Source organism: Aphelocoma coerulescens, chromosome 1 (assembly GCF_041296385.1).
Source record: "Aphelocoma coerulescens isolate FSJ_1873_10779 chromosome 1, UR_Acoe_1.0, whole genome shotgun sequence".
Classification (NCBI taxonomy): Eukaryota; Metazoa; Chordata; class Aves; order Passeriformes; family Corvidae; genus Aphelocoma; species Aphelocoma coerulescens.
In genome coordinates this window covers 32938739-32959880 of record NC_091013.1, presented here as the reverse complement: position 1 = coordinate 32959880, position 21142 = coordinate 32938739, and the positions used below count along the sequence as shown (strand labels likewise).

Here is a 21142-nt window from a genome sequence, read left to right as displayed (position 1 = left end):
TTTGTAAACTCTAGTTTACATAGCTGATAATTACACAGTCCTTGGTCACAGCCAGCATGGCTTCATGGCTTCATGCTTATCAAACCTGATTTCCTTTTATGACAAGATAACCCACCCAGTTGATCAAGGGAAGCCAGCTGATGTAATCTTTTTGGATTTCAGTAGAACTTTTGCTACTGTCTCTCACAATATCCTTCTGGACAGAATGTCCAGCACACAGCTGGATAAACACATCACGGGATGGGTGAGCAACTGGCTCACAGGTCAGGCACAAAGGGTTACAGTGAATGGGGTGACATGAGACTGGTGACCTGTCACTAGTGGGGTTCTGCAAGGCTCTATCTTAGGTCCTGTGCTCTTCAACATCTTCATAAAGGGCTTGGATGCAGGACTGGAAGGGATACTAAGCAGGTTCACAGACAACACAAAACTGGGAGCAGCTGTTGCCTCCCTCAAAGACAGGGAGGCCCTGCAGAGAGACTTCAACAAATCAGAGGGCTGAGCAATCACCTACAGTGTGAAGTTCAACAAGGGAAAGTGCCAGATTCTGCGCCTGGGATGGGGCAGAATGTACGGACAGACTGAGGAAGGAGACGCTGGAAAGCAGCACCATGGAAAGGGACCTGGAGGTCCTGATCAAGTTGAACATGAGCCACCAGTGTGCCCTGCCAGCCAGGAGGGCCAACCATGTCCTGGGAAGCATCAGGCATCACCAACCAGGCAAGGGAGGGGATTGCTCTGCACCGGGGTGGCCTCATCTTGAATATTGTGTGCAGTTTTGGGTGATGCAATATAAGAAAGATATTAAAATATTAGAGAGCATCCAAAGGAGAGCAACAAAGATGGTGAAGGGCCTTGAGGGGATGCCATATGAGGAGTGGCTGAGGGGAGACCTCATTGCAGCCTACAACTTCCTTGTGAGGGGAAGAAGAGGGGCAGGCACTGATCTCTTCACTGTAGTGACCAGTGACAGGACCCAAGGGAATGGCCTGAAGCTGTGTCCAGGGAGGTTCAGGTTGGATGTTAGAAAAAGGTTCTTCCCCCAGAGGGTGGTTGGGCACTGGAACAGCTCCTCAGGGAAGTGGTCATAGCACCAGCCTGACAGAGCTCAAGAAGCATTTGGACACATGGTGTGATTCTTGGGGATGGTCCCATGTAGGGACTTGGAGTTGGACTTCATGATCCTTGTGGGTCTGTTTCAACCTAGCATATTCTGTGATTACAACAAAATTACTCCCAGTTTGCATTTATTTAGAGAAAAGAAAGGAGGCCTGGGCACGCATACATGAAACAGCCTTTGCCTAATCCTTTTAATATGGTGACTCCAGAATGATCTTGCTGTGCCTAGTGCAGCACAGTTATCTGAGCTAGAGACAGTCCCCAAACCAGGATTCTTCTGTCACAGCACACACACTGCTCAAAAGGCAGATCTTTCCAACAGAAGCATTTAAAAGCTTCCCTCCTCCACCATCATTCTGTCTTAATAAAAGCCCTATGGGATTAATTTCACTCAAAAAGAGTCTATGACAAGATTATAAGCAGCTGTTAAAGGTCCTTTGCAATAGGAGGATGAAACTCTGATTTTATTGAAAATAATGGTAAAATTCTCCTTCACTTGAATGGGGCCACTATTCACCCAAAAAATGTAACAAACCCTGATTATAGTTGCCAATTTATTAATGACAGAATTTTGTTTTCATAATGCTCCAAATACTCACACTACTATCCAAGTGTTAATCAACCAACAAAATGCTATTGTGTACCTTAGCTATCTGCAAAAAAAATGTTAGGTCTACAAATTATTTAATCTGTCACCTATAATTGTACATGAAAGCTTTATCAAAGCTTCATTATGTATAGCCTTTACTTTAAGAACATAAAGTTTTACTGACATTCTGTTTCAAGACACATAAAGCAAATATCCATCTAAGAAAAGCACAATTCAAGCAGCAAGATTTGTTCACTTCAGAAAGTCACCTTCAACCATTTCCACTGGGGAATTAAGCATGACAGTGCTTTCAAGAGATTGTTCCTTTATAGCAAGCAGGAAAAGAAGGAGGTGTTAAAGTCAAGATGTGGCAAGGAAATAAATTCAGATATTAGGGAGACAGACATTTGCAGTAAGTGTGCTTCACGGTGAGGTGAGAAACGCTCAGTACAAGTCCCCGAGACCAAAGACACCTTGTTCTGCAAGACCCTGTTTTAGGGCGCTGCAGAGACCCCCCCAGCTGTTCCCGTGATCGCCTCAATGCAAGGAGCATCTGCTCCTACTTGTGGGAAAAGAGGGGGGAACTGAGTATCTTTCTCCTACCCTGTAAGTGCAGAAAACACTTTCTGATGTATTATCTGCAGCTGCCAGGCAGGAGGTGAGGGCAGTCACCTGCCCAAGGAGCCCACAGACAGCTGCAAAACTTGCTTTTACTTATCAGCTACTAACTTTAATATGAAAACAAATTAAAACAGAGAGCTCTAGAATCAGAGGGGAGCAGAAAGGCCGTCACCAGTAGCTTCTGGGAGAACTTAATTCAAGATAAATGTTGAATAATAAGAGTTACAAGTGAAAGGGACACAGGGAAACTTTTGCTGGCGCTAAGGTGCTGTGGCCAGAGAGATAAAAAGCTTTTCTGCCTATTTGCTCTAATCCCCAAACCAGCTCCATCTTCTTAGTTGCTTATTTCTGTGCACTACCCTTACCCCTGCTTAAAGGGAGCATTTAAATACTGTGCTTTGACCCCACCTGTGTTGGCAACCAATACCTCCTGTGGGGCTTAAGTGAGCCCAAGTGCCCTTCCCAGCATGAGACCAGCCCTTTTCCTTAATAAAAGGCAAAATATTTGCTTGAAACTCATCTTAAACTTACCTCAACCTATCTCCCCAACATGCCAAAAAAGAGTTAAGTGGATCCAGCCTTTAGCCAGGCTATATCCCACTCCAGTGGGTTTGTTGACTCCCTGAGAAGGAAGACTTCAGGGCTGGGCCAGATCCTTTTCAGGAGCCAACTGCAGGAGAAGCTTCCCTGGGTACCTGCTCCAGCACAACCTCGGCAGAACGATTTGAGCCCTTGTGGTACCTCCAGTATGCACGCTGACACACATGGGGCCGGAGAATAACAGAGTTGATGGTTTGGGTTGTTTTTTTCAAACTGTGAACACATGGTTAGGTTTGTGAAATTACTCATTTGACCTTGACTGATGACACAACTATTCAGCTGTTCTCCCACTGTGATGTCTTGGGAACACTTCAATAACCAAACTTTTATTTCTTTCAAAGGGCTTTAAACCAAGACTTGTTTCAGGCCTCAGCACAGTAAGTGTATAGTCCAGGGAACTGATGTCTCCCTGTGTTCCTTAAGTAAATATAACATGCCAATATAAGCATATCTAATATATTGCATATATATATATGCGCATATATAAGCATATGTATACACACACAGAGACAGACATATATGTATATGAAGACCTTTCTTGGTTCTGAAGCACTTGCTATACAGTGCTAACAAACCCTATTGGTGGTAGTGGGTTACAGAACACCATAGAGAAGTATTAGAATGGGGACAGATGTTCACCATGGTAACACAATGGCTGTAAGAGTCACCCTGAAACCTGCCCCTGGCTGGGTGATTGTCTGCAGCCTGGCTCGGGGAGAGAGAAGTAATTATTCTTAGTAACGCAAACACTTCTTTGCTCATGAATTTCCCTCACTCTGTTGAAAAAAAGGCCAAAATACAGATTCAGGGCCTTGATCTGCATGTCCACATGGGATGTGAAGACAGTTCACCACTGGTTCCTACTTATAAACACTCATTTCTTTGAAATACACCATATAAAGTGAACAGAGAGCAGAAAGTAAAGCTAAGACTAGAGTGAGGTGGTCTGCAGAAAATTCTGTCTTAGCCCATTTTTCCTTCATAACCACTCTGCCAAGAATACTACCATGTCCCAGCTTTCCTGTGATGCTGAGATGTGCTATCTTTATTGGACACTGAAATGTCCTTTAAAATGCTACACGGAAGGGCCAATGGAAGACTAAGAGCTCCAGTTGCTGATGCTTCTGGGAGCTGTGAATACATAATTCAGATGCATGGCGTACTTGACAGCAAAACTCTCATTTTAAGCAAACAAAATCCTCAGCATAGCTTCTGCTGAAGTGTGAAACAAGAGACCTTATTCGCCTAGATTAACTGTGCTGAACTAAGTTTTTGTGAGATGATCTGAGGTAGACAGAATTGATCTCAAAAGCTGTGCCACTACTGGAATGACCTCCCTGTATGTGGAGTACCTTGACATACCCAATGCATACTCTTAGACAGGGGCAGGGGAGGTGTTCCGCCTCCAGACACAGGAAAACCAGAAAAAGGCAGTGAAATAACCAGTGGGACACACAAATTATATTATTTGGATTTGGGAGGTTATAGAAAGAATCGCAAAGCAGACGTTTATAGTAGAGGTAATACCTTTCATTCTACAGTACTTATTTTAAGTGCATAAAACCAGTGGATGAAGCAGTGAGTTTATGCTTATCCAACCTTGCCATGAAAGTTATCTAATGAAGTCGATAAGCAAGATAGAACTTGCTGGAAAAAGCTCTGGTTTTTTATCAGACTAACTGGTGCAGTAAAAACCCCAACCTTTTTGACAGACAATTCATTCTTTAGGTTCTCTTCCTATAAGGTTTACTTTCCTAAAGAAACTTTGGATCAAAATGGCTATGCAGATCTGAATGCTCTAGCACTTATCACACACATCTACTGGATAGTTTCACTTAAAAAACTCTCCAAACTTTCTCTTCTTTATGGTCCCTTATCCATGATGAATTCTCTTTTGGCACCCCATAAGGAAGGCTTCCAAACTTCTCTTCTGCAGAAGCTTCCTTTTTTAGTGAATTCTAGAATTAAAACCTGAAAATCTAACTAGCTCCAGCAATGCTGAGAAGCTGATGCAGTTGTTGATGCAGGTAAAATGGGAAAAAACATCTCAACCAGCCCACACTTCATTTTGCCATGCCACACATTCCCTGAGTATGCATGTGCTAGACATTTTGACTATAATCTCCTTATCCACGTAGCTTTTTGATAGCATGTTCAGCAAAGAGCTAACTGCAGTGAGTACAGTCCTTCTTGAAGTGCTGTGTAAGACTGAACTATGAACTTCTTTTTGGCTCTCAAGAGAGGTCAGTCCCAGTTACTGGCAGAACCAGCCAGCAACAGCAATACCTGGTGCCAGTCAACTGCACATCCAATCTTTGCTTTCAGTGGAAGAAAACCTAAGGACTGTGATGGACACAGTGCAGTCATCCTCCAATTTTGGTATCACCTGCCAGGCGATTTGATCAGTGCAGATTTTCTGATTGGCCAAAAGGGCTTTTGTTTTTCCATTTCTGCCTATCGGTATGGGATGTGTTCCTCTGTGGATGAAGGCTACCTCACTGCACAGACATTCTCTTGCTTTCTCCCAGTTCATACACCCTTTATATTTCTCTGGACAGGCACAAACTACATGAAGTGTTTTCTACTGAGAAAAATTAGCCGGATTTAGAAAGTAAGGGAGGGGAGGGATGAAGAGGAGAAGCAGACACCAGATGGGCAGTACCAGCCCATTCGGGGTCTCTCACATCTAGACTGGGATGCACAGACATGGCAGGGTAGGTAGGAAGTTTTATGATCTGGCAACCCGAAATACAGACCTGAAATCTTTGGTTATTTTCCACAGTTCAGACCCAGAGCTCAAAAACACCACAGTTTCCTTTCAACCACTTGCATTTAACCCCAGCCTCCTCTTAGCCGTCTCAGATCCACCCCCAAGGTCACTTCTCATCATAATCTCCTGCCTTTTGTGTAACATTAATGCTCCCCACACTTCTGCAAAAGAGGGAAGCAGCAAGTGATTGGGATGAGAGGGTCTTTCACAAGGAAACGTGCACATCCCTATGTGTATGTACCTCATCTGTACCTGAAGAAGGTTGTTTAGCCATCCAAGCAGGACATTATTATCTGGGGGGTTTTGCCTTGCTTCTGAAATGCTACATGCTCCTGATCAATACAGCCATGAAGGGCCAGGCAAAGGGTCAGACTTTGGGTGTTTACTGCTCCAGGAACAGAGCCCTATGATTCCTGAGCTGTTTAACACCATAAATAGCCATAGAACAGGCCTCAATTTACCATCTGTTTGCTACTTATACCACCACCAGTGCTAGCATCTGTTACAGCATAATCACCTGTTTGTTACAGTTCAACCTCAGAGGAGGAAAGGCTGAATCTCCTAGTGACATTTGTTTCTTGAGCTCATCCTAGGGTGCACTATATTCCCTCTTACACCCACCTCGACAAAAGCAGAGAACTGAACCCAATTTATGTGTGTTCAGATGTGCTATGCTTGCACAACCTGGGGCTTTCTGTTACACAGAGAGAAAACTGTGCAAATCCTCCACAAAATAGTTACAGGACCAGCTTCTGGCCAGAACATCCCATAGCTTTAGGTGGCTGGCACACTACCCATTTCCAGGCTACAGGAGTCTGGAGGTGGGAAACGCCAAAGGAAATAACTAAGTAAGATGGGACTCCTGTGATTAAACAAAGATATCAGTTATGCTGTACTCCTTTGTCTGCTACTGTGAAAAAAAATAAGGACCCCCTAAAATGTGAGTGGAGAGAAATAAGCCTTTTTTCACTTCACTATTAAACTAGACATCTGAAATAATGTAGACTTCTAACTCTAAGAAATTCTCTCTCCCATATTGGGAGCAAATCAGAGCCAAGAGGCTCGGCTGCAGTCACCAACACTACAGATGAATAGAATTAGGTGAATCCCACCCACCCTGCCTGGTGCATTACACCACAGTGTATTTTAGACTACTCAGTGGCAGTTAGATGTTTCAGCACAAATATAATGTACTTCAGAGGATGCTATTTCTGATTAGGCAGATGACAATTTTAATTTCTGTGTAAGTGAAATGACCAGGGAGTCCACTGTAATGTTATCCTCCCCTGATAACAAAAAACGACAGCAGAACCCTAACAATTCTTCAGCATCTACCAGGTACTTTCAAAGCCCCCAGATTCAGAAGCAGATTGGGCAAGGACAGAGTCACCAAAGCAGCTGTGCTTTCCCTGGGTGCCTGGGGGGCACCTGTCAGAGCACGGCTTCCCTCTAGGTTCTGTTCAGTCACCACGTCCAGGCATACCCACCCTGCTGGTTCATGCCTCTAGAGCATGAACACAAAGGGAAACACAAAGGAATCTGTCAGAAAATGTGCCAGCTAACCCCAAAAGGAAGATGGGTCCGCCTCTGAGCTCAGAACAGACCTGGAACTAAAGTTGGACCTTTTGTAGCCCCTCAAAGTCCAAGCAAGCATCCCCCTCATCCAAGGACAGGCTGATTCTGGTTTGGGTTTCGCCTTTTGATCAATTTTGCCCTTGCTGTGAGAGTTCCCATCTCTGTGATGGAGATCTCTGCGGGGCTCTGCCCACTTTTATTACCAGCAGAATAGGCCATTGTCACACACTCTACATAGGGACTATATTTGGACAGGTCATAATTGCCTGTTTTGAATGTATTACACCACAGTCTCCTCTGATGCCCTTCTCTCCCCGTGGGTAATTCCTGCCCTGGATTTTTCAAAACAACAAATCTTGGTTCCTTGAAGGACAACTTTTGAGAAATGGGGCAAGGTGCAACAAAAACAGAGTGATGGTAACCAAGAAACTTTGTGTTTTAAACAAGAATCCTGCTGCTATCCTCTGGGAAGGGCCCTTCACTTCATATATCCTGATGTTTTCTTGCTCTGTCAAAATGAAAAGCAGCTGAGAGTCCTTGCCACCACGGCAGTTTTTCATCACTCTGCAAGACTCAGCCCAATGTAAAGAAATTAATTTTCTTTTTCTTCCAGCTTCAGGCAGTTTGAAGCTTGAATACAAAAGAAAATGCAGCAAACCTAACACAGGGAAAGGAAATGCGTATTTGTATGTCTTCATAGCTTCTAATTAGTTTTGTAAGATTTATACAATGCCTAAAAAGCATTGACAGATCCCTTTCTGTAAATATAAATGGATGTATAAACAAAATCTTTCCTGTGAAATAAGGAATAAAGCATTCAGATTGAACAGAAATTCTCCCATCTAGGCATCTGGCTGATGGAAAACTAAGGATTCATTTTAAATCATAGACTTGCTGGTCACTTGTTGCTCAGGAGCACACTATCAAACCTACATCTGGCAAAGCCAGAGCTTGAGAACCCACACATTTCTCATAGAATAATTTTCCCTTAAAAACCAATGAAAAAAACAAAACCTGACTTTCCCATTAGAAGTCTTGAAAGCAGCACCGTATCTTCTGGTCAACTGGTTTTATGATCAATAGCTCTACAGCATAAAATATTTTAGTTGCTAATCCAAGTCCTTCATAGAAAAGCAGACTTCGTGCTAACAGGCACCCAGGACGTGTGTTCACTTGCACATACAATTTTAACACTGAGTGCTAATGTAAGAATCAATATTTTCAGCCTAGGTGAGCCTGTGTGTGCACTACAGCAGAGCAAGCAGCGTGATTATGCTGCCATCAAGTGGACACACATTGCTGAATTGTAAGTATCTTTCTGGAGCTGTAAAGATAACAGTATCTCAGGGCTGTACTAAAAATTTTGGAGTTTTTTAACACCATGCTGAAAAATGTCTGCATTCTCCAGCTGGTAAATTATTCATATGCAAATAATATATATTTTACTGTAAACTCTCCCAGGTTCTCTGGCAACCTTCAGTCATCATAAGAATATGGGAAAAATCTGTCTGTGCACTCCTCAGATATATGACTATGCCTTTTTTAAAATCCCAGATTATATCAGATGCATGGAAGCCCCAGTGGTAAAAAAAGGAGTTTGGGGTCCTTTCAAATTAACAGTGAGAATGGGGCTCTAAGGAGTGCCCTTGTGACGGCACAAGAAAGAATTTTCACTATCTGCAAGACGATAGAAAACCATTAAAAAATGCCTAAAAGCCAGCGGTGAAAAATTAATTCATGGTCCAAAGGTTTAGCTCTAGTTAGCATGCTCTACTTCATACAATTTTTGGCTTCTTCACAGCATTTTTTTGGCACTCTACTGCAAAGTTTATCAAAGCTTCTGCCTTTACAGCCAATTCGCATGGAGAAAAAAAAAAATGCAGCTCACTGAAACATGATGGTTCTCTTCTTAGCCTGAAAATGTTGCTTAAATCACTGTTCCAATTTTTCGGAATAGCTTCATGGAAAAAAAGAATTTTATAATTTTTACAGTAATTATTTCTCAGATAAGATAAAATAAATATATTTTAAGTTTTTAAAAGGAAAGAATCCATTTTTTTCCTCCATTCACAAAGACACTTTTAATATATATTAGCGAAATATGAAGTATCTTTTCCAGCGTTTTTAATACCAGCGCTCTTACTGAAAAAAAAAAAAAAATAGTAAAAAATTTTAAAGTGCAGCTACGGACAATACTCCCCTCTAGGGGCAGAAATGGAATTTGCAGCATTTCATTCAGCAGCGCTTCATTTGTAAATCACATTAGCGAAGTAAAACTAATAGGTCCTCCCAAGTGAAAGACAACCAGAATTATTAATTCATTCCCCACAGAGAACTGCTGTCTGTGAAATCTGTCTAGGGGACATGTTGTGTTCCTATATTCACGCAGAAGGACTTTAATGCCACACATATACAGAAGCTCGTTTATCAGATTTCCCTAGCAACACACATCAACTTCTGACCCAGACAACGTATCATCAAATGCGATATGCAAGGAGTACATTTTTCTTTCTAAGTAAACACGTGTGTCATGGAAACGTATGTCCTGACAAGTGCTAAAGATGGAAGTTTGCTCAGCTGATCATACTTGGTATATTTGGAAGTGAAATAGGATGGAAGGTCAGCATCGGCTCGGCTGCTTTCCTCCCCTTCATTCAGGCAGCCAGATGCAAGGTTGCAAAAGCAATTCAGGCATCTCTGTCAATGACAGAGGGTCCAATCCTCCCCACACAGAATACTCCTACGTACAGTCTGGGAAGCTCGCAATTCCTCCTTGGAAACGAGGAGAATGCAGAGCTAACAGAGGGTTGTCTACACATCCCCAGATCCTGAGAACTGAGTAAGCCTGATGGGAGCTACAGGAACTGGGGCTCAAGCCTCAGTTGAAACTCAGTACCTTCACAACACACTACCACTGAGACAAGCAGCTCTCCCCCAGAAAAGCCCAGTGCTGTCTATCTTCTCAAGGAAAGCCACCCTAGGTAACTCTGCTGGCTGTTACTTTTGTTAGGACACTCAAGGAAGCTGAAGGGGCTGGCTGCTTGTCACAGTCACCTCTGAACAGGCTGGGATGGGATCCTCAAGCCACCTTGCAGCACAGCATGGCTTCTAAAGGAGCATAGCTCCATGCATGTTACAAAAGCAGGCTCCTGACTCATGTTTAATCAGAATAGCATAGACACTTTAAAGTTATTACTTGCAATAGTGGAAAAGCAAGCTGATTTAAAAGCTTTGCACTCTATTTCTTATCCCATATACTGTAGTAAGTAGAAATTTTATTTCCACAGACAATATTCTAACAAAAAAATAGTTAGTTGCATGTTTTTTTTCAAGTTACAAAAGCATTCTGTTTCTTTCTGTAGTCTACTAAATCATCAATCCCAAAAAATCAGGGGAAAAGGAGCTGAGTGGGATGATGAGAAAGCCTGTGTCAAATCTATATTTTTCTCCAGCTGCATATGCTGAGCTGTTCCTCAGTAGGGTACCTGTGGCACCTGTCAATACTGTGCCATTTTCACCAGAGAGGCACCAGGACAGACTAACTCAGGTTCAGTGATGAGCTCGCCTAGGTCTATTTCACCCAGGTCTCACTCTGCCAGCTGTTGTGGCTTAGCTTCTCACCTCATGAATCAGGGCTTCACTTCATTTCTTTAACACTGCAAAAACCAGTGCTTGCACAGAAATTGTGCAATCTGCCCCATGACATAATGTTTTGTTCCAGGCTGAATGTGAGTCTGATCTGGGCTTCACTTACACAAGTAATTTACACAGAAAATTGGGAATTGCCACTATGGCAATCTCTGGAGTGGTACTTAGGTAGTCCATGCAGCAGTGAGACTGATTTTAAGGCTGGCATTACTAACTTTTTTGTGAAAAGAAATTTCTCTAATAGCTATTTGGACTTTTAAGTGTGTCCATGTATCCTCACTTTTTTTGGTTTATTATTGCCATGGTCACTAATTTGGTGATCACATAAGATCACCAAAGTAAGAGTAAGAACAGCAACACACATAGTAGAAGAAAAAATTAGGATGTTTTTCTCTTCTTTTAAACATGACTTGTATCATGTCTAAGTCTTTTTAGTGCTAATGCAGTTACAACTGGGGTGGTCTAAAGCTGTAAGGAAATACGTAAGGATACCTTTTTCTTCCAGAAGAAGGGATTTAAGACTAGGGCCAAAAAAATAAAACATGTCTAAAACACCTGAAATAAAACCTGAGAAGCTTCAGGTCCCTGTGTACAGAAGCATAACTCTCCTGAGCCTCAACAAGTCTTAACCACTGGGCCTGAGAGCGAGCTTGGGACTCGCCCTCCCAGCATGCAGGACTGTGTGGCCCCACAGCAGGACGCAGCACTGGCCACAGCTCAGCTTCCCACACGTGGTTGCGGGTTGCCTGCTGAAAACCCAGTCATCTCAGTGCCCAACTTCAGGCTCCTGAGCACTTTGCTGGGGCTCGGGCACCACTGGGCTTGTGTATGGAAAACTCAGAATAACCCTTTGTTGCTCAGTAGGTTTTTCCTTTTATCTCTTCCTTAAGTTGTCCATGTGACTATGGTCTTGGAGAAAACCCTGCTGAAGATGGACAGCAGTCTTAATTATTACAGGCTAATTACCTTTAATGAGCAAATTGCGATAGACCGATGTGGAATTTGTCCTGAAAAGAATTTCAGACACCTAAAATCATCAATATTATATCTTCTATGTTATGCAATGATGATGCTTGGCAGTATACTCAAATCAGATGAGGACTACAATTCTGAAGATCCAAGACATCAATTTGCTTCTCTGTAATATAATGTCCCATCTTTGTTTGCAGGATTGTACTTGCTAAAGCAGCTTCACAATGCTGCTTGCTTATGTCATTTATCCCTATGATCATTTGCCTTTTAGCACTATTACTCAAAATAATAAAAAAATAATATAACAAAAGCTCGAAGGGTTCAAGATGTACTGCCCCAGAACAAAGTCTCGGTTTCTGATCTTGGATACTGTTCTGCAGTCTGCACTAGAGCTGCAAATACAAACAGTAATAGAGAACAGATCGTCATAAAAAAGCTGAACTGAATCATCAAATCTGTTGAGAATATGCTTTCCATTTAATCAAAAGAAATATTTAAGCACTAGCAGTATTCAGAAGCTACAAATTAATTTGTACTGGTAGGCAGCAATTATGTTTTCCATTTTTCTTGATATTCACATAAATATGTGTGAAAGACTGGTTCCCTGTCTCTACTAGGAGTGGAGAAAGTGATGCTCCCCACAAGTAATTGTAGTTATCTGGGACTCAGCAGCAAAAGAAATCAATCCTGGCTATTACCTCATGGTGTACAGGAGAGTGCCATCATCCTCCAGGCGCAGAAGTTTGTTTGGGGTTGTCATATTGTGAGCAATAGACTTCTTGCCATTGTGGAAAAACGTGTCTGGGGTCCAAATCTTGCTGGCGAGCAAGTTGTTAAGAGGGAGGCGTTGCATAGGTCCTTTGAATCGCAGCCTTTCATCTTTCCAGCTTTGTCGGAAAAAAACGTCAATGGTGTATTCCTGGCACAAAGAAACACTCAAGGTATTGCAGGATCTGAATAGAAACCATGGTTCCAAAAATGACTTTAGCAAAGTAAATACAACAGAGTTGGCAGACGCGTGCTAACTTACCATTTCAGTGTCTGACACAGGACCAAAACTGGTAACATAGATGTCTGTTTTCACCTGAGTTATTCTCTCTGTAATAAACATAGGTTCCACATTAGTAATTGCTTTAAAATGCAAATACATATTCGTGATGCATTTTTCTATTAATTCCTGAATCACTCAAAGATCCCCAAACGACTGAAATTAAGGGGATGCTTGAGGAGGCATTTTATCCCAGATCAAATGCAGTTGTTGACCTTTGGGAATCCAGGCTCCATTCTTACAATCAGAAAGAAGGTTGTCTGACTGTCTGACTGACAGGTTTTGATCATAGAAACACAGAATGGTTTGGGTTGGAAGGCACCTTAAAGGTCATCTCGTTCCAACCCACTGCCATGGGCAGGGATGCCTTCAACTAGATCAGGTTGCTCAAAGCCCCATCCAACCTGAACACTTGAACCTTGAACACTTGCCTTCAACACTTCCAGGGATGGGGTCCCCACAGCCTCTCTGAGAAACCTGTTCCAGTGCCTCACCACCCTCAAGGTAAAGAATTTCTTCCTAATACCTAATCTAAATCTACCCTCTTCCAGTTTAAAACCATTACCCCTCATCTTATCACTGCACTCCCTGATAAAGGGTCCCTCCCCTTCTTTCCTCAAAGCACTTTTAGGCAATGGAAGGTTTCTATAAGCTCTCCCCAGAGCTTTCTCTTCTCCAGGCTGAAGAACCCCAATTCTCTCATCATGTCTTCACAGGACAGGTACTCCAGCCTTCTCATTATCTTGGTAGCCTCCTGTGGACTCGCTCCAAGAGGTTCATGTCCTTCTTATGCTGGGGTTCCAGAGCTGGACACAGTACTCAAAAAAGCAGATGGGAAGAATCTCCGGCCTCAACCTGCTGGCCGCCCCTTTGATGCATCCCAGGATGCACTCGACTTTCTGGGCTGTCAGTGCACATTACCAGCACTTACACAATACCTACCACAGGATGAGATGAAGTGTATCTTGGAAGGACCTACTCCCCTCTGCTGGCTTGGGTGATCTGCCTGATTTCAGACATCTATCAGAGATGTCCAAAGCTAGGTAAAATTATTTCTACCCTCAAGTCTCTAAGTCCTTCTGGCATCTTTTCAAATCCAGGTCTAATTTAATTTAAGGGCAGAAATTTCAGAAGTTCGTTATGTAAGATAAAAGCATCAAGCCCTATTTTCAAGCATCTCTGTGTAAAGTGAGAGGAGAAGGAGAGAAAGGGATGAAAGCAATGTGTTGGTCTCACAAGAGGAAGGGGTGGGGGTAGCCAGATTAAAAAAGGCCAGGAAGAAACATAACAGATGGTTTACACATGGGTAGAAAATGAGAGAAATCTGGGGGAAAGAGAGCTGAAGGAGGGCTCAACAAGGTTAGGATGGCAACCACTATTCACATGTTACAGTTTTAAAATAGCTGCTGTAGAGGTTATCAAAAAGACGTATCAATAGAAATTTGCTGTACTTGTCTAAATATGGATGGTTTGGGGATCTGTTTTTAAAAGAGATACGCATTACCAACATAATTTTATATAGGCTGACCAGTAAGGGAACCTTGCAGGAACCTGCTAGCATAATGTCTTGCTCACCTTAGGAAGTACCAGAAAAAAGAACCCAAACTGTATCCAATTACAGAAAAAAATGTATCACAGATGCTCTCCTAACCCAACCTCAGATGACCTGAGTGACTGAAAGAACACGACTTTCAGTAATTTTTTCTTGTGCCCCATTTGCTAGGAGACAAATCTACTTTCTGGACTTAGTTTAGTTAATCAAACACAAGTCCCCTGTCAAGGCCAAGAGCATCTTGGCCCAAGATGAGAGGCCACTTGAGAGGGCATCACGTAGACGACAGTCCCGTCTAGAGGGGGAGCGGCCGAGCCAAAGCATCACCGTACCTCCCAGTCCTGGGCGCAGTCTGTTGTCGTAGCCGTCCAGCAGACCATCCAAGATCCTGGTGAATATAGTGATGTTGTCATTGGCGTCCTCTTTTACTGATGGTGTTGGCGTTTGTGAGAAGCTGTTTTATGCAAACATAAGGAAACATGTCAGAAGTCATGCTGGTTTCAAGGGGCTTCAGTCTCAAGGGAACTTTGTGGTAGAGCCTCCAAGCCTCTGTCCTCTCCTGCTGCTCCTGAATAGCACAGGGAGCTGCAGCCATTTATTTCATCATTACTGTAAACTCGTAAATAATTCTCCCTGGAGGAGAACCCAAAGAAGGACCCATGCCACGGAGGTAAAACCCTGGGATGCAGGATCAGGGGACACCTGAGCCCTTTGATCTCTGTCCATAATGTATAGGTAGATCCCTGTCCCCTGTTCTATGCCGTCCTACATCAACCCCACCACCTCCCCAGGGCTGGCAGGGCTCCATTCATGGCAGGGAGCAAGGTCAGCTCACAGCGCTCACAAAAACTGTTACTGGTTTTCCCCAGGTTAACTCTCCATCCTTTGGGAACTCTATCAGCTGGCAGGGGAGCTGCATGAGCAGCATAAGTTTGCCTGAGGATGCGCCTTCACCTCTGCCTGAAGGTGCTGTTCAATCCTTAAATGCCAAACAGCTTCTAATTTTCAAAGTTTCTGTAATTTATTGCCAGAACAAAGGATGAACTCTAACCTTATTTGAGGATAACAAACTCCCACTACATTCAAAAATCCCATTGGGATATCACTGGGGTATCTGAAAAACATACTGCTGTACAGAAAACACGGTTCTTCACTCCTCCTCTCTCTTTTGCATAATTTAGTTCTCCCTTGTAGTATGCAAATAACAGCAATGTGTAGTGGGCCTCATTCCATATCTTTTGGGCTAGATCTGTTTTTATTCTGAATTCTTTTTTATTTCATCATTTTATCCATGGCTCAGACCTAGGAAGCTGCTCACAGCACAGCTAACGACTTGCATTTTTAAATCTGTTTGATTTTCATTTAAAGATGCTTAGGAGAATCCCCTGCTTATTAATGCCTTTGCTTACCTAAAGAATAGACATGGGAGATTATCCATAAGCATGCTTCACCTGCAGCAAGCAATGAGCATCTCTTAAGACAGCTCACACTAGGTGCTTATTCAAGATTCAGCCTCTGCTGAGATCACCAGCAAATGCTCCAGCTGTGACAGGACACACCGCCCCACTAGGAACTGAACCCTGCCTCATGCACCCTGCCAGCAGGCAGGAATAGCTTATACTCAGCAACCTGAACTCCATGGGAGACAGTCATCCAGAGACAAAAAACCAAATAAGTAAAGAGAATCCATGTTTATTTACTACCAGTCCCCAGGGAAATAAATCAGTAAATAAATAGAGAAGCTCAGAGTATCTCTCCGAACAGCTTTCCTTGCAGAATGCTTGTAACATATGTGTTTGCCTCACCTAACAGAATAGGATTCATAGAAAGAAAGACAAAGGGACCTCAAACTGGTTTTATCTGCATAAGGTTTCCACTAATGAGACTTCACTGACACCCCTGTAATGCATCTGGAAGTTTTAGTGACACCAGACCTAGCCCAGAACAAGCTGCTCTCAGCCACGTATCCCCTCACAGACATGGGGACCCCCAGTCCTGTGCTCGGTCCCCTTACAGTTTGTATGCTTCTGCTGAAAGAGGAAAGGACTGCAAAGCCTCAGGACATGGGAGTAAGGCCGGGTGGAGGGAGCATGGGTCTGATTCCCTGAAACACAAAAGCCCATGAAAATGCCTGGCTGGAGAGGTTTCTTATGGCCTAAGTGCAGTTGGCACTGCTGCAACCCTCAGCAAGCTCCACACTCCAGAGCCCAAGGCCACCAAGGATCTCCCCTCGCTGCAGGTGGAGGCATAGTCACAAATCTTGCCTATTTTTCATCTCCATGGTCAAAAGACCAAATTAATTCTGTTTTCTATGCTGTGACCACAACCTCTAGTGAGCAAGAGAGGCAGACAAGGTTGCGGACATGTTTGACTATAATGAAAGACAGTTAATCCAGCAGATATAAACGGATTACAGAAACATTAGACATGTTTTCAGGCTGGACCATTCCAGAAGAAAGACTGTACTCTCTTTTGTCAATTGTAATTTAAGGGATTCACCATTTAAAAGTGAATATTCACAGGCAGCACCCTAACAAATGCAAACAGGAGACAGAGACTTACATGTAGCAACCATGACTAATGCTTTGATAAAATCCTGTATAAAGCATGAAAATCCAGTACACCTAGAATACTATTTTCAACTTTTCTCATCTATTTTATCTTCTTTTTTTCATAAAAAAGAGATATGCATCATGCTGTCTGCCTGCTACACCATATCAACGTAGGAACCCATTTTCATTTTCCACTGCATCTGACAAAGAAGCAGAGAGATCAAACTTCATTTCATTCCTACAAGTTTCATGAGAAGCTGTGACTAGACAAGGGGAGAGCAATCTAAATTAGTGCCTCATTAAGTAAAAATGTGAGGTTAGCAGTCATCTATTCCCTCTGGCTTGCTGACTGGGCCACTCAGTATGCATGTAGCTCAGAAACAGCCTCAGCAAGACCAGCCCCGCTCCTCTCTGATAATTAAGAGATATGGAGGAGACTTGCAGGGTCATTATGAAAGATCCTGGGAGAAAAGGACAGTAGAAGTAAAATGTAGGTGTTGCAATGGGAGATGGGAACAAGGGATATCAAATGTGGAGCTGGGATTATTGCAAAGATACAATGCTGGGGGCACAGGACACAAAGCTTCACTAGTTTCTCTGCTCTTGAAAAAGCTTGTTATTTTTAGTGCTTATGACTGAATTCAAAGCCAATTGAACTCTGAGGGAGGATTTCCATTGAACTATTTTTGTGGGGATGGGACAAAATATACTTACTTCTCATAACTGTTCCTCTCAATTTAACAAGAGTAATCGATGCTGCTTCCTTCTACCTCAGCTATGTACGTCTTTCACAGGAATAGTACACACACCCCATATACTGAAATACTTTTATTTCTCCACAACTAAAGCTAATTAATAGAGGAAAAAGATGGAGAAACAACTATGGTGAAGACTAGTACAGAGTCACTTCTGCAGAACCGCAATCTAATTTAGATTTGGCAGATCACTTCACCCAAAAAAGAAGGCATCTGATTCTGAATTTCAGTGAAATGCCAGTATTATGTGAAGTTGCATTTGTAAATGGATTGCTGTTTGCTCTTATGAAAGTGTTACTTTTTCTTTCTTAACAGAAAGTTAGAGTTTCATTTCTGTTACTGAGATTGCTCGTGAAATGCATGTTTTGGAGTAAGGGCTGAGGTTGTCGTGACAAAAGACATGTAAACTCTACTTGCAAAGTTACGTGCATATATTAGATACTATACAGCTCAATGAATAGAGAGAAATAGGTGCTACCTGCCCTAAACTAATTATTTCCACACTGCTAAAGATTAGGCTCTATCAACATATTAGTAGGTAAGCACATTATTGCCTCTGTGCAGTGAAAAATGTTTTTATAGCAGAAATTTTCAGTTACGGATAAAAATAAACCTAGAAAAGAATCTTAGGGAAATGCTAAGAAAATTCAGAGATAATTGCATTTAAAGCTCATTATTGAACATAAACTAAACCAACCAGGAATACTTCTCATCACATTTATTTAATATTGCAGTTTCAGGGTAAATGAAAAAAATCAGATGCCACAGAAGGGGCTCATTAGAGTAAAATATAGTAACTCTCTAAAGATGCTCAGCTACTTCTTCTGATTACTTCATCATTTACCACTTTCAACATCATTGTCTTTTTTGCTACCTAGTTAAAATCATGGCAGGTATATTCATAAGTTAGTTGTAATAAGAGGAAAATGCATGGTAGATATTTAATGGTTTTCCCAAAACTTCTTTAAAAAAAAAAAGGTAAAAATTTCTGGAAAAATAACTGAAGAGTATTTTGCTATCAAAAGATATACTTTACTCTCTCTCTTTTAAGAGAAGTGTTTCCAATAACTTGCTTTAATAGGATTGCAATTATATCTGAACTTCAGACAAATGAACAGTTTGTGGAAAAGACAGTGGAGAACACAAACTTTTGGATAAAGCCAGCTGGCCAGACATCAAAGGAAATAGATCTACATTTTCTAAGTTAGCTTCTTGCCACCCCTTCCGTATGGATTCTTGAGATCTAAAAATGTTGATTTTGTGAATTTGTGCACTGAAGACTCAATTCTTTCATATCAGTTTAGAACAGAGGACTGATTAAAATGATGAAATTTTAATACTACTTTCAGATTCTTAAAAAATAATTTAATTCATTTACTTAGCAAAAGCAGCATTTTACTACCTTCTGGAAAGGAGCAATTTGTGAGCAGTGCAGTGAAAGCCTGTTTTTCATAGGGTGACATCTTACAGTCCTCCTCCCCAGCACCCTAATGCCCTTTTCAATGTCCTGAACTGCGTTCCAGGGTCATTAAATGCCTCCCAGTACTGTCAGCTCCCCAGGTCACTGACCTGCAGCTTCACTGGGAGGCACTGCGTGCCAGGGCTTCTCCTGCACCAAGTATGAGCTGGATGGCCTGAGAGACACTCCTGCTCTTTGGCCTGCTCTTTGGCCAGCTGGCAGGCCAGAGATTCTGAAGCTGTTCGGCTGTTCAGCAGTGGGATTGGCTGATAACTGTCTGCCTCCTGCAAGCAGTTCTACGTATCAATTTAGTTTTCCAGTTATTAAAATTGTCTCATGGGTTCAAAAAGCTATCTGGAGATATGGAGAATGAAAGGAAGACAGAATAAAAAAATAAACAGACAAGCATGGCTGCATAAGGATACAATAATTCTTACAAAATTAGTCTTTAAAAATATGAGAAAGAACTCCCTAGCATCACAAGTATTTGGAATGAGGTATCCCAGCAGAAGTAACTGCTTAGGGCTGCAGAGACTAACTTGAAATAACAGCCTGAAGGAGAGGTATGTTTTGCCTAAATAGCAGGATTATGGTCTTAGTGATAACGGCTGTGAGCTGGAGAAGAAGTATGTGAAACTACGGACACGCCATGGACTGAATTCTTCAGAGTGTACCAAGCAATACGGGGTTGGCTACACATAATTGGGATCTTCTGTTCTCCGTGTTTCTGCTATTATAAATATTATTAGCAGATGGCAACTATACTGCGGGTACATGAACAACGTCCATCCCTGTTGGTTTTGGTTCTCAGGCAGATTTCTGAAATTGCACGTCCAAAATGCAAACACACCAGGACTGTGCATCACCAGTGTGACCCCATGGATGGCCTGGGACTTGCAAAGTAAGAGCTGGGCAGCTTGGAGCCACCCATGGGCTACCTCATCACAGGGAGATCTGTGTGCAAGCAGCCACACATGGCACCAACCCTCACAGAGCTGCCACTACCTGGGTGTCCCAAGGGCTCACAAAAGCAGTGTTTTATCTCACTGAAAATACTCTTCATGCTTGTATTTGACTTTTAATCATTCTCTAGCTTTATTATTAATGTTTACTTTTGAGACAATTGTGAGCTACCTTGAAATGCTTAAGTAAAATACCTTAACTTGTTAGAGTATTATACAAGTCAAGGCTGAATTTAAGCAGGCTTGAAAAAGCTTTGACTTGTGCTGGACTGTTTCTGCAGAAGTAGATTCTGAAAACTGTTAAACCAAAAACAGGGGGGGAGGGGACTTCACAACCTCTTCTCAGTTAGTCTATATCTTTGAATTTTAATTCAGTGATTTTTCTTTAGATAGCTGCTACCAATTATGTCTACAGTCCTCCTCTACTGCCTACTAATGTGGATAATTCTCGATAGTCATTACACATTTATGTTAAACATTAATCACAGTCTTTTGCTGAGATTTCTCAAGTAGCCTAGTAGATTGAAATACATAATTTCTGTTTATTTTGCCATGCATTGTGCATCAAAATCCCCCAAGGTGTCTTTGGCTATCTCAGCAAAAACCGTATTTATGATTTAATATAAATATGGAATGACTATGGAGAACTGTAGAAAAATATCTGCCTTCATCTGTAATGTCCTACAGTATTTTGTTTTTTAATTTGTGCTCCTTTGACCAATCATTTTTATCTAGCACATTGCAAAACACACTGCAATATAACAGCACAGTAGAAACATGGATGAAGCTAATAAAGAAGGACCTGGTAGCAACAGTGTTATCAGTATTAAATTCCTGCAGTTAATACAACAGCCTACATGTTAATTGTACTGCTCTGTCCTGAAGTCAGTCCCAAAGCACTTAACAAATTACACTCTGAA

The 21142-nt window shown here is 42.1% G+C and overlaps 2 protein-coding genes across 2 annotated transcripts in view; one reads left to right on the top strand and one right to left on the bottom strand.

Annotated features, from left to right (window-relative positions):
- Window positions 1-21142, top strand: part of GABRB3 (gamma-aminobutyric acid type A receptor subunit beta3) — a 196113-nt gene that overhangs the window by 23818 nt on the left and 151153 nt on the right. The gene's annotated exons all lie outside the window — the stretch shown is intronic.
- The window catches only part of GABRA5 (gamma-aminobutyric acid type A receptor subunit alpha5), a 55632-nt gene that overhangs the window by 31139 nt on the left and 3351 nt on the right, over window positions 1-21142 (bottom strand). Inside the window, exons 3-5 of the mRNA XM_069006191.1 lie at window positions 14827-14948; window positions 12925-12992; window positions 12593-12813 (exon numbers count right to left, since the gene is read on the bottom strand). Of these exons, the coding sequence (XP_068862292.1) occupies window positions 12593-12813; window positions 12925-12992; window positions 14827-14948 (411 nt within the window). The remainder of the gene's footprint in view (window positions 1-12592; window positions 12814-12924; window positions 12993-14826; window positions 14949-21142) is intronic.